Source organism: Cydia splendana, chromosome 11 (genome assembly GCF_910591565.1).
Source record: "Cydia splendana chromosome 11, ilCydSple1.2, whole genome shotgun sequence".
Taxonomy (NCBI): Eukaryota; Metazoa; Arthropoda; class Insecta; order Lepidoptera; family Tortricidae; genus Cydia; species Cydia splendana.
The window spans coordinates 12,937,898-12,951,040 of record NC_085970.1 but is presented as its reverse complement, the minus strand read 5'-3'; the positions used below and the strand labels follow the sequence as shown (position 1 = coordinate 12,951,040).

At 37.6% G+C, this 13,143-nt stretch overlaps 1 protein-coding gene across 1 annotated transcript; it reads left to right on the top strand.

The window, feature by feature from the left end:
* Positions 1 to 8,824: 8,824 nt before the first annotated feature.
* LOC134795145 (acidic mammalian chitinase-like) lies at positions 8,825 to 13,143 on the top strand. Its single transcript, XM_063766976.1, has 7 exons — positions 8,825 to 8,872; positions 9,451 to 9,582; positions 9,806 to 9,933; positions 10,307 to 10,427; positions 11,011 to 11,196; positions 11,323 to 11,448; positions 12,992 to 13,143. Exons 1-7 carry the CDS (start codon positions 8,825 to 8,827, stop codon positions 13,121 to 13,123), a joined length of 873 nt encoding a protein of 290 aa, XP_063623046.1. The 3' UTR covers positions 13,124 to 13,143.

Below are 13,143 nucleotides of genomic sequence, written 5' to 3'. Positions count from 1 at the left end.
ATTGCAATATTACTGTTCATTTTAGTTTAAATTTCAAAGATAACTAAAGAGTTTTGCAGTACTTTGAGTGGATGTAGTTATCAATTATAAATGCAATATTTATTTCCATCTTGCCTGGTATGAACATTATGTACTTATACATATTATACATAGAGGTTGCCTATTTTTGGGCTGAGTCGAAATTTCATCACTCAATTGATCGCCATTCAAAATAAATATTTCCCAGATTTATGTTATTAAAATTTGGATTCCCTTTACACAATAATAGGTATGTACCTTTATTTCAAACGATAGTTCAATAAAATAAATTAATTAAAAATTAAAAATCATGATTTCGAAAAAGCGAACTGAAAATACAAAAATAATTTATAGTTGTGTTAGTTACCTAGTCACATGATTGATATTTTTCAGTGACTGTACCTGTGTATTATATTTCAATTGCAGTCGGGGACCTTGATGTATTGACATTTTCCCATTTAAAAGGTCCCCGACTGCAATTGAAATAAAATACACAGGTACAGTCACTGAAAAATATCAGTCATGTGACTGGGTAACTAACACAACTATAAATTATTTTTGTCTTTTTAGTTCGCATTTTCGCAGTCGTGATTTTTAATTTTTATTTAATTTATTTTATTCTATACTTTTTAGATTTTTTAAACCAACCATATTTTTTATGATTTGGGCCTGGCTTTTGACCGTGTACAGCGCGCCAAGTACATCGGGCTACGCCTGACCCTTTTAGTGTGGCGGCGTCTTTTGGATCGAGTTCGGTGCGTCACATAGAGGTACGTTTCAGTATGCTTCGCCTGACCACTGTGAAGGCATTTTTTATGTCGTGCAATATTTTACGAGGTGAATATTATACTAAGCAACTTTTACTATGGGACCAAACCCGATCTCGTAAAAAAATTGGCTGTTTTATACATTTTGGCAGATCTGGACTTCTATACCTATTCACATTATAAAATATTGCAGGTCATTAAAAAAACACCATGTATATACGTAGCAACCAAAGAAATTTCTCTTGCAAAAACCTTCTTTTATCGCCGTAGTCGCGTAACACGCGGATAGATAGAATCCAGAGCGCTTGTAGATTCGTAGTTCGAATTACCTACCAGATAAATTAATGTTTTATCGGGTGCATGCAAGTAAAGCCGGGTGCAAAAGCTAACAACATGTATATTTTTGAAATGTGCTAATTGAGCTCTTCCAAATGATATACAACACGTCATCATTACTAATTTTAACTTTTTTGGTTCGTGACTTTATGCCCTCTAGAGGGCGCCGTGTTCATTTTTTTTGTGACGTCATATAGCCTATAACCAGCGGACGATTAAGACAATTCGAATGACTCATCGTTTGTCAAATTGTAATGAGTACTTTAGAAGTTATGAGGGAACAGATGAACATACATACATACCCACATACATACCGGTCAAAATCATAACCCTCCTTTTGCGTTGCCGTAGTCGCGTAAGGCGTTCGCGTTCGCAACGAGATCGCCCACGTAGGACACTTCTCGCCTACGTAGTACGCTGCGTTAGCATTTTCTATTAAGATGGTATTATTTTGTGATACTGCGTATTAAAAATGTTTAATTTGATACTTTATCTAACTTCAATTATGTAAGTATATATTTTATCAAGCTCCTTCGAGTACCTAAGTGTTGTTAAAACTTAAAAGGCAAATTACCCACAGGAAAATATACGGACATTCATAACTGTAACAAATATTCTGGTGGATAGAACAAATTTGTTCAGCTCATTAATAAATTAATGTATTTATTTTTATGTAGGTACTTACATAATATAAAAATAAAATAAATAAAATCAAAATCATTTATTTCCGAAAGATATTCACTTGGATACAGTTTTTACTGAACTCCACACTAGGCAATGCCTGTCCCGTGATCCCGTGAATGAACAACAGGAAATTATTATAAATATTTGATAATAGAGCATTAGGTGAAAACCCATAGATAGATCCAGCCGGCTTATATCCACCGATAATAATCAACTAAAATTGGCACATCCCATACAACCATTTCCAGTCGCCGTTACGACGCGGTGTTGACACATCTTGTGTCGACACCGTCTGTTTCGGTCACAATTCCAGTCGCAGAGTCGTCGCCGTGTCGACACAGTTACCAGAAATGGGGAAGGGTCGACACATGACACAAAGTGACATAAAGTGTGGTCGCCGTGTGCACACATTGTTTCGGGTTTGCGACTACTTTATGCCAAAATCATTCGTTCATTCGTTCATTTTGTTCCTGTCAAATGGAAACTGTCAGATGGAAAAATACTTAAATAAAAATAAGTGACATTAATACGCCATCTCTAAAACGGATTACAAGACGTAATTATATATTGTTTGCATTTATATTACAATATGACTTAAATTATTATGGGGAATTAAACTGCTCGAGTGATTTGATAAACTAAGTGTAATATAATCAACGCGCCACCACATTGTTTTAGTTTAGCCGGAAATGAAATTGTTTACTTCTCAGTGCCTGTGTTCATAACTATATTATTTGAAGCATTTTTAGTACTTCGATGCGTATACTATACTTAAATAACAGAAATAACGCTTTACATACTACGAAACTTGTTAATTATGATGTATAAATATGGTTTAAGGCTGAGAAATATTGCAGTCACAAAGTAGTTGCAATGTTTCGACTTTGTGTCGACTCTGTGTTGACACATGACACGCGCTGTCAAAAGTAATAACAAAGTTACTGGTATGTTACTGGATTTGCAAAATGGCTCCTTGTGTTGATTTGTTTTCAGATATTCTCAAAGTGTAAAAATGCCGTGGTCAGAGATGGGCATTAATCGATTAACTGTTTATTCGACTAATTAATGGAATAAAAAAAGTTAATTCTCAAATTTTAATCGCGATTAGTTTAGTCGACCTAACATAGATTGAAATTGAATTAATCTGAATATTAATCGAATAAATTATCGATTAAATCTCGATTGAAAGTTGACAGGGGGCCATTTTTGTACGTAAAAATAATAGAGATGTCTTGCATGCAGATGGCAGCAAAACACTTTGTCATAAAAGTCGAGATGGGTGTCGATATATAGGTTTTAGGGAGTGCCGATTTCGAAAATAATGACCATTTTGGAATCCGAAATGGCGGCCATGCACTGTGTCATAAAAGTCGTCATGGATGTCGTTTTATACGTTTTAGGGGGCCCCAATTTTGAAAATGATGACCATTTTGGAATCCAAAATGGCGGCCATGCACTATGCCATAAAAGTCGTCATGGGTGTCGTTTTATAGGTTTTAGGGGGCGCAGATTTCGAAAATGATAACCATTTTGGATTCCAAGATGGCGGCCATGCACTATGTCATAAAAGTCGTCATGTATGTCGTTTTATAGGTTTTAGGGGGCCCCGCTTTCGAAAATGATGACCATTTTGGAATCCAAAATGGCGGCCATGCACTATGTCATAAAAGTCATCATGGGTGTCGTTTTATAGGTTTTCGGGGGCGCAGATTTAGAAAATGATAACCATTTTGGATTCCAAAATGGCGGCCATGCACTATGTCATAAAAGTCGTCATGGATATCGTTTTATAGGTTTTAGGGGGCGCAGATTTCGAAAATGATGACTATTTTGGATTCCAAGATGGCGGCCATGCACTATGTCATAAAAGTCGTCATGGATGTCGTTTTATAGGTTTTAGTGGGCGCAGATTTCGAAAATGATGACTATTTTGGATTCCACTTTTATGACAAAATACGTAGCCGCCATCTTGGATTATAAAATGATCATCGTTTTCGAATTCTGCACTCCCTAAAACCTATAAATCGACATCCGTGACGACGCAAGTTATCTTTATTTTCAGATCTAACAAATTGCTACAGAATACAAAGGACAAAAAAGAAGCGAGGAGGTAATGAAACAAGCAAAAATACAGATGATTCCTCGACGCAATTGGGTGATTCTTAAATTGTGTCCAGATTTTTTTTGTCATAAACGTTTATATTTTTCACATATTACTCTCACAAGTTCCGTGACATTTCGACCTTGTAATTTTTTAAATAAATGTTTTTGTTTATCTATGAGGATCTCACTAGAATAGTATAATCAAGGTATGTTTATATTTGATGAATGAAATAGTAACGCAAAAAAAAATATATTTGTGTCTTATATTCCTGCCGAAGACTTTTATTTTACCTTTTCCTTCTACACAAGTTTGGCCAAGTAATAAGAATTTAGGGCTCTCAATTTTATTTTGACTTCTACAACAGTAAAGCTACGAGGCCATGTTTGGTATCGTTTTCGTATAAATTCGCAGTACCAAATTTAGTTAAGGTATCACATTGACACCATTCCGAAGTAAAAACATATATACTTTCTTTTAAACTCCTCTTCACGCTTAAACTGCTGAACAGTTTTAATTTAAATTTGGTACACATATATTTTGAGTCCCGAGACAGGATATAATAAGTTATCTCAAAAATCATCCTTTAAAGGTGTGAAATGAGGTGTAGGGGGGAATTCAGAATTGACTTCTTGAAGTTAATACTGTTTAAGTTTAGGTTTGAAGTCATGTTTTTTCATCATTTTTAACTAAATCAAAGATGTAGACCATCCCAAATTTCATATAAATCGGTTCAGCGGTTATTGATTTCCCGTACAAATTTCCACGCCACTTTTCACACCTTCAAAAGATGATTTTGGTTATAAGATCTATCCTATGTCCTGTTCCGGGACGCAAACTATTTCTATACCAAATTTCAACGAAATCGGTTCAGCGGTTAAGCGTCAAGAAGAGTTTCAAAAAAACCGGCCAAGTGCGAGTCGGACTCGCGTAACGGAACCCCGTACATTAAGTCCGACTCGCGCTTGACTGCACATTTCTAATAGGTTTTCCTGTCATCTATAGGTAAAGAACTATTTTGTGTATTCAGACGGACATACATACAGACGCACGAGTGATCCTATAAGGGTTCCGTTTTTTCCTTTTGAGGTACGGAACCCTAAAAAGATTTATTTTTATTTTGTGGAATGGTGTCAATGTGATATCTTAAATGGATTCAGCACCCCAGATTTATACGAAAACGATACCAAACACGGCCTAGCACCTTCACTGATATAGATATACTTATCAAGATAAAATTGAGAGCCCTAAATAAACTTTCAAGAGCGGATATCTCAAAAACTATTCAACATATCGAAAAAATTTACTGAATAAACTTGTAACAAATTAAATTAACTTTCATTTTGTATAAGTGGCCATGTCGCTGAGATGCATAGTTTCCGAGATATAATCGAAAAACGGGAAAATGGGACCTTCAAAGCCCCCTCTCTCCCCCCCGCTCAAGGGCTACGGCCGGGGACTTTTGATATGTTCACCTCCTAAATTGTCAAACCGAGTTACGGAGTCAAAAATTGTGTTCCGAGCATTTCCCTCTACAACTTTTGGAGCATTCGTTGCCTGACCTAAGTAGCTTATTGAATTTCTTTAAAAACTTTTCTGTAAAAGGTTGACGGGTGTTGGGTGTTTATATGGTTTCGGTCGATTATTATCATTTGCATTGCCCATGATGACTTACTAGAATTACGAGCACACGAGACACTAATAGTAGTTTGACAAACCTTGGTTTTCAAGAGGTATTTTATATTGACATTTGCTGTCAGAAATTTGCTGTCAGATTTAGTCGCAAACCGCACGCAAAGTGCACACAAATGTGTCGACACCTTGTTACGGAAAAGTGTAGACACGGCGACGACACTTTGTTTCGAAACAATTCTAGACACATTGTGTGGACTCTGTTACGACACATCTGACATTTAGTTACCACTTTGTGATTCTGCGACTGGAATGGTTATATGGGATGTATCGATTAGACACCTAGGCAACACGTAGAACCGGATACAAGTACTTATGTACATACTAGCTTGATAATTATAAACAAGTAGGTAACTACTTGTAGTCCATACATCTTTTGAAAACTCATTACCTTTCGCTGCCTTAACTTGCCTTTATTATGATAGTATAATATATTATGTATGTATGTATATAGGTACATATTTATTATATTAGGTAGGTATGTATGTATAATATTAAAGTAGGTATATAATTTTTTGCGTCTTCGGTTTTTTGAATTAAGTGTATACCTATATTATATCGGCACTCTAGGTTCCCGTTCAGTTCAATATTGTAAATTATTAGTTTCTTGCTACCCAAAGGTTGTTTGGAAGAGATCGCATCATAGCGATAAGTTGTTGTTGTTACCTAGCTTTTAACTGTATTTCATTTTCTGTGTATTTTTAACTGCATTCTGCACAAGAATATTTACTTACATTTAATTCCTAGACGAATCCAAGTAAGTACTTAAAGCTTTTTTTTTATCAGAGGTGGAGGTAATCCTCCTTGGATACTGCCGGCTCGGTATCCGGCAGCATGCCCGACTCGGCTGCGTTGGAGATTTTTCTCCCAGCCCCCTACGGACTAAACCCCTCCACCCTGTGAAGTATTTAAAGCTTGTATAAGCGCGGATAATAGTAAAACGACCCACTCCACCATTTTGGCGCTCGAACAAAATGAGAGCGTTAATGGTTTCAGGGTGAAATGAGTTGTAGGTACTTTTTCTATTTTTCTTTGGATGTATGTTTCTAGTTATAACCAGACTACTTAAGGCTTAAAATACGCACTGCAATTAATTTCTTGTGGTTTCGCTCTAATTTCATGCGGCTTTAGTCTTGCAAGTGCGTGCGCTTATAAATCATGCCGCACGTTACACTTTTTGCGGTTCAGAATCTGCAGGAAATTAATCGCAGTGCGTTCTAAGCCTAAGCTTGATTACAGCTTGGTTACACTATTAGTTTACGTACGGTTTTTGGAGTTTGGCTCCTTAAAAAAAGGAGCCCTGAATTTTTTTTACAATTCTTTTCAAATCAAAGACTAAAGAGAGAGCGAGAAGAAGATGTTCTTTTCCCATATAAATTTAAACTCTCGCGTTTTGTACACATATTTAATTAATAAATAACAAAATTAAATAGAATTAAGTAGGAATTTAAGGTTAAAAACAATGAAATTATATCGCGGTAGACCCGTTTGTTTAATTAAATATGTTTTTCCCGTGTTCTTTGGCACCTGTACCTACACTATCCGTCGATAATTGTAGAAATTTGACCATTTCACCACTATACAATTATGAAGACAATGAGAATACAATGAAAACCGTACGGTAAATTACCATAATTTAAAATTAAGAGTAAAATAAATATACATTTACATTTATATAGTTTTTACCTCTTTGCGTTTTAAATGCTTAATTATCAATCAAGATAGCAGTTGTTTAAACACGAAATATAATAGATTACAAGAGTATATAAAGGCGTAGCTTTTTAACTGAACCCCATTGCTATCCCAAATTTTGCGTAGATAAGATAGAGGTATTAATAAAAGGCATTTGAATATCTGTATTGGTAGCCTTTGCTCTATTAATCTTTAGCAATGAAGGTTTTAGTAGTTTGCGCGTTGTTGTGCCTCGGCGGTAGCCTGGCTGCTGGTAAGTGTAGGAGTAGATTCTAAGTACCTACCTAGGTACATCATCTTGTATTCACTTTGTATGAATAATCTCTAAACTTTTTATTTGTATGGTGGCAGTGGTGATTCACCACTCGTTGCGAATTTTCTACTTTCTGCACTTGTATCGTAAATATTCCAAATCTGTTCAGAAATAACGGAGTTCTGAAGACCTATAAAATAAAAACATTCGATTGAACGACGAACGAACCTCCTCATAAACTGCGTAGACCGTCGGCTCAATAGGGGATCCTGGGGTACAAAATGGCAATCCGAGTCAATAAATAAATCGAAATTTCTAAATTAAGTAAATATTTTCAGCGAGCGGCGTAGTGGTGTGTTACTACGGAGAAGGGGCCAACGAGAGAACCGGGGTCGGCCGCTTCGGCGTGAGTGACCTGCCTACTAATCTCTGCACGCATATTGTCTATTCATTCCTCTTGCCTAACGGAACCACGGGAGGCATTATTGCTCCTGAAGAAACTACTTACGAGGGAAAGAGCAGTAAGTGAAGTGATCTATCATATTTATCCCTCTGGGGCCCATTTCTCGATCGGTTTTAGTCTAATATTATTAGTGTGCAGTTGTCATGGCAACCTATACGATTAAACAGTAGGTACGTAGACTATTATTTAGATAATATTAGTCTAATACCGTTCGAGAAATGGGCCCCTGTTTGATCACAAATATTGGTGTCTAGTCCTTATTAAGCTTTGGTTAATTATTCTTTGTCGAAAACTGACCAACGATCAATCACAAAGTAGGGTTAAGTAATTCACTTGTTTCACAAACACAAACGTCAAATCAAATAAGAAAGAACGTTATAGATATTTCAATTTAAATATAGTCTGTTCGGAAAGAGAAGAGTCGTGGAATGTATGGGGCCCAGTACATGGCTTACTTTGCACTTCAAAAACTGATAGCAAATTTGCATTTTATTCACATGTGAGGCTAAGTAATCAAATGCAAATATTTGATTTGGTTTGATTTTGTTTGATATTTGCTTCGGGCTGGTGTGGTGAAAAATTTTGTGTTTCACTCGGGGGCAAATTTTGTTTAACCCTCGTGCATTGAAACCCTCGCAACGCTCAATATTCCATTTTTCGAATTCAATTTTGGAATCTTTCGCTTGCTCGGGTATCAATAGTAGCACGAGCGGTTAAACAACAACTTTGCCCCCTTGTAAAACAAATAACTATTACGTGTTGCAGATTCTGTTGCTGACCTCATTGCGTTAAAAAAGAAGAATTGTAATTTGAAAATCATGGCTGCTATTGGTGGTTGGAATGAAGGCTCAACTAACTTCACAGCGGTAAGAAAACTTGTATTTGAAAAATACAAGGTGGGAGACGTGGGTGACGTCATCACCAAGCTTAAATGGAGTTGGGCGGGACATGTTGCTAGGCAGAGTGATGGCAGGTGGACCAAAATGTTGACGGATTGGTGGCCGCTTTCGGATGAAAGAAGCGCCTGGCGTCCGTTGGCTCGTTGGGTGGATGACATTCGGAGAATCGCGGGGCACTTTTGGATGAGACTAGCCCAGGACCGGGATAAGTGGCGTACACGAAGAGAGGCCTATGCTCAGCAGTGGGCGACTGAAGGCTAGAATGATGATGATGATGATTTGAAAAATCCTATAAGTATAATCAAAAACTTCTCTGTTATCAGTCAGCTGCTGAAGTACACAGACTTCTTTATCTAGTTCTGTCTGTGTGTAGTTTTTTTATTTACTCTTTTATTTAGGTACCTACCACACATAGCTCATCTCCTAAATGTTAATCCTATATAAAAGCCTCCAAGTTTGAGATATCCAAACGATTGTATGTGTGTAGGTTAAAGGTTTATACTATTAGACGGTTGAGTAAAATTATGTATCTTTTTGTATTGCAGCTTGTCAACGACGATACTTTGAGGGCAACTCTAGTCAGTAACTTGTACAACTATATTGATTCCAACGGCTTCGATGGTTTGGACTTGGACTGGGAGTACCCTGCACAAAGAGGTGGAGCAGACTCTGACAAGGTACCTAAAAACCACTTACTCATAATTATCTTCTTTTTCCCGATCCAGCAGTTTTTACTGATGAAACAATGGCAAGTTGGTTCTGCTTCCGCCATTTCTTTTAGTATATTGTAGTCGATACCTTTTTTCATTAATACAATGTTCTTTCTTTTAGATTTTTTAGCCTTTCGTCCTTGTAAGTAATCGGCTTTTCGAGGAGTTGTTCAGTACGTGCATTTTTCAGGAACAATTCGTGACTTTAGTTAAGGAGTTAAAGGAAGCCTTCGCAGCGAAATCTTATCTGTTGACCGCCGCCGTCGCCGTCACCCAGTCTAACATCGACTTGTCCTACAACGTCACCGGACTTAACGAGTAAGTGTTGAAAGAAAATTTACTTACTTTTAAAACTTATATTTCCATTACGTTTCCTGTGAAATTTTCCTTCTTATACTATTCCAACTTTTTGAAAACCTTCGGCAATTTATACTTAGCTACTTAAAACCTTTTTAGGGTTCCGTACCCGAAGGGAAACGGGACCCTTTACTAAGACTCCACTGTTCGTCTGCCTGTTACCAGGCTGTGCTGTATCTCTTCTTGAACTGTGATAGCTAGGCAGTTGAAATTTTCACAGATTATTATTATTTCTGTTGCCGATGCCGATAACACTAAAAAGTACGGAACCCTCGGTAGGCGAGTCCGACTAGCACTTGTCCGGTTTTCTTACTTACTTAATACCTTTTTCTAGATACCTGGACTACTTCCACCTGATGCTGTACGATTTCTACGGCTCTTGGAATACTGAGACTGGGGTAAACGCGCCTCTCTACGCTCAGTTAACTGACGACGCCTCCTTAAATTTTAATGTTGTAAGTACCTAATTAATCACTGTAAAGTTAACAATTCTTCTTCTAACGTATAGTCAAAGGTAAATTATGGATTAATGTTGACTTAACTTTTTAATTTCTTGTCTCAAAATGTAACTACTCTTTAAAGTAGCTTAGCGTTTCTTTGATCTTTAAACAAAAAGTCAGAGTATTTTGTCAAACATTGTAAGCGCCTATGTCTTCATAATTATTCCATTCCTTCCGTGAAATTCTTCAATGTTTATTTGTTAGGATTTTAAGTTCTTAGTAACTCCTTATAACCATAAATATAAATGTTCTCTCTTTATTATACATCGTTTTAATAGGCATTTTTCGTAAATCGTAAAAAAAATGTGACTATTTTGCGTGAAAACGAGGTAGAGCTACTCTAACCACCCCAGCTCCTCCACGAAACCTAGCAACCTTTTCAGGTGTGTGTACAGTCACCACGCGGGATTGTTATGTCATTTAGTGATCTTGCTAAATTGGAAATTCTATGGCGCAAGTATTGTACAACCAATTTAGCTAGGACCCTAAATGGCGCAACAATCGCGGAGCGTCATGGTACATAAATTGTTTATTATAGAACAACTCTGTCAACGTCTGGATCAGCAACGGCGCGACTCCCTCCAAGCTGGTGTTGGGTCTGGGAGCGTATGGCAAGACCTTTACCCTGACCAGTCTGAACAACACTTCCACCGGAGCGCCAGTCACCGGAGCTGGAGCAGCCGGGCCTTATGTTGCAGAAGCTGGAACTTACAGTTACTATGAGGTATTTACATACAGGGATTTACGTTTGGCGTATGTCGATGTACGATTGACATCTTGACGATGCCCCGAGAGTTTCTTGGCTGACGAGTTGACGATACTGAATTTAAAAGTTTTGCAATAATTTCAGATTTGCGAAGACCAAGTGAACAACGCCGCAGAATGGAACATTACCGAGGTTGAGGGCAACTACGTGTATGCTAATAAGGATCTATTCTGGGTCGGCTACGACAACCCCAACACTATTAAGGCTAAGGTAAGTAGAAAGCGGATTTTTTCGGGCTCGAGTCCTAATCTGTTGCACAAAATGCATTGATTCCTTTATGCAGTGGTTACACTGCTTACTGCTAATAAGCCCGATATAAGTAACGGGAAAAAACCCATTTTAATTAGGTATATGGTTTAAATTCATGAAACAGCCCATTCGGAGTAACACGTTTTGTTATCTCCAAAAACAATACCACCCTGATTGTTCTCTGAATGAGCTGTCACAGGAATTTGAACCTTAATACTATCACGATAGTTGCTTTTTAAGCGACATGGTTACTTTGGCACGTACTGTAGACCGTGCTTAAAAGAAACAAAGACTTTTGTTTAACGGATTAGGGCTGGATCCGAAAAAATAATCTGAGATAATTCATACTATGAAAGTACGTGATAGAGATTCAGAAGTAAAAATGAATGGGTTGCACCGATATCTCGAATCTATGAAGAATCTGTGCAATACACCTTATAAAATAAAGTCCTCCGCCGCGTCTGTCTGTCTGTATGTTCGCGATAAACTCAATAACTACCCAACGGATTTCCATGCGGTTTCCACCTATCAGTAGAGTGATTCTTATGGAAAGTTTAGGTGTATAATTTGTTGAGGTTTTGACTTTTGTGTAACACGAGCGTGGGCGGGTCGCTAGTTCAATATAAATTCATCTCTGACGGATATCGGTACGGTACCGCACTGGATTCATAAGGGATGTATTAAGGTAAACGTACTAGTGCTCGACATGCTAATGCCCAATAGATGACACCTTGCTGTCACCTCTATTGACAATGACTTAAGTTTCAAGATGACATGTACTGGGACCGTGTCGAGCACCAGTACGTTTACCTTATTTATTTTTTGTAGGAATCGGACAATATCACTGACAATCTCCTTAATAAAATTAACGTAACGTAATAATTAAACGTTTTAATCGTGACAGCAATCCGGCAACAGCAACTCAGTTTATCAAGGAAATTGGGAATTAAACGTTTTGATCGTGACAGCAATCCGGCAACAGCAACTCAGTTTATCAAGGAAATTGGGAATATCACGCGAAACTCTGCGTAGGGGGCGCCACTACCACAATCCATCACAATATACCGCGAAACAAGAAAATCGAAATTTCGTTATCTAACCTCTCTATCACTTTTGCATATTCGCGCGATAAAGAGGCTGATAACTAAATTTCGAGTTTCGCGTTTCCCGGTAGGCCCTTGTTAACAAACCGCCTTGATGCATCAATGTCATATTTTATTGTCTGTGAAAACTTGTCAAAAACAGTTTAAGGCACAGTATGTATAAGTTACTCTATGGTTTACTTCTGGCGCTCGCTGCACTCTGGCGGCAGAACATTGCAGTAATATTCCCTATTGACAGTGAAATCGCCCGATACCACTCCTGCAGTCGCAAATGTCGCAATCTAATTTCAACTTTAACTGTAATTTTCTCATCAAGCCGACTGGAAAGGCGTACTTTGCTTGGTTTTAGATTCCTTGAAATTTATTTATTTCAAAAAATAAAGTTTCTTTTGTTCTTTCAGGCACAATACGCCAAGACCATGGGCCTGGGAGGCATCATGTACTGGGCCGTAGACTTGGATGACTTCAGTGGCCTCTGCGGACACAAGTACCCTCTCATCTCAGCGGGCATTGCTGGGTATAACTGTGCTTAATTTTAGCAATAGTTTTGCTG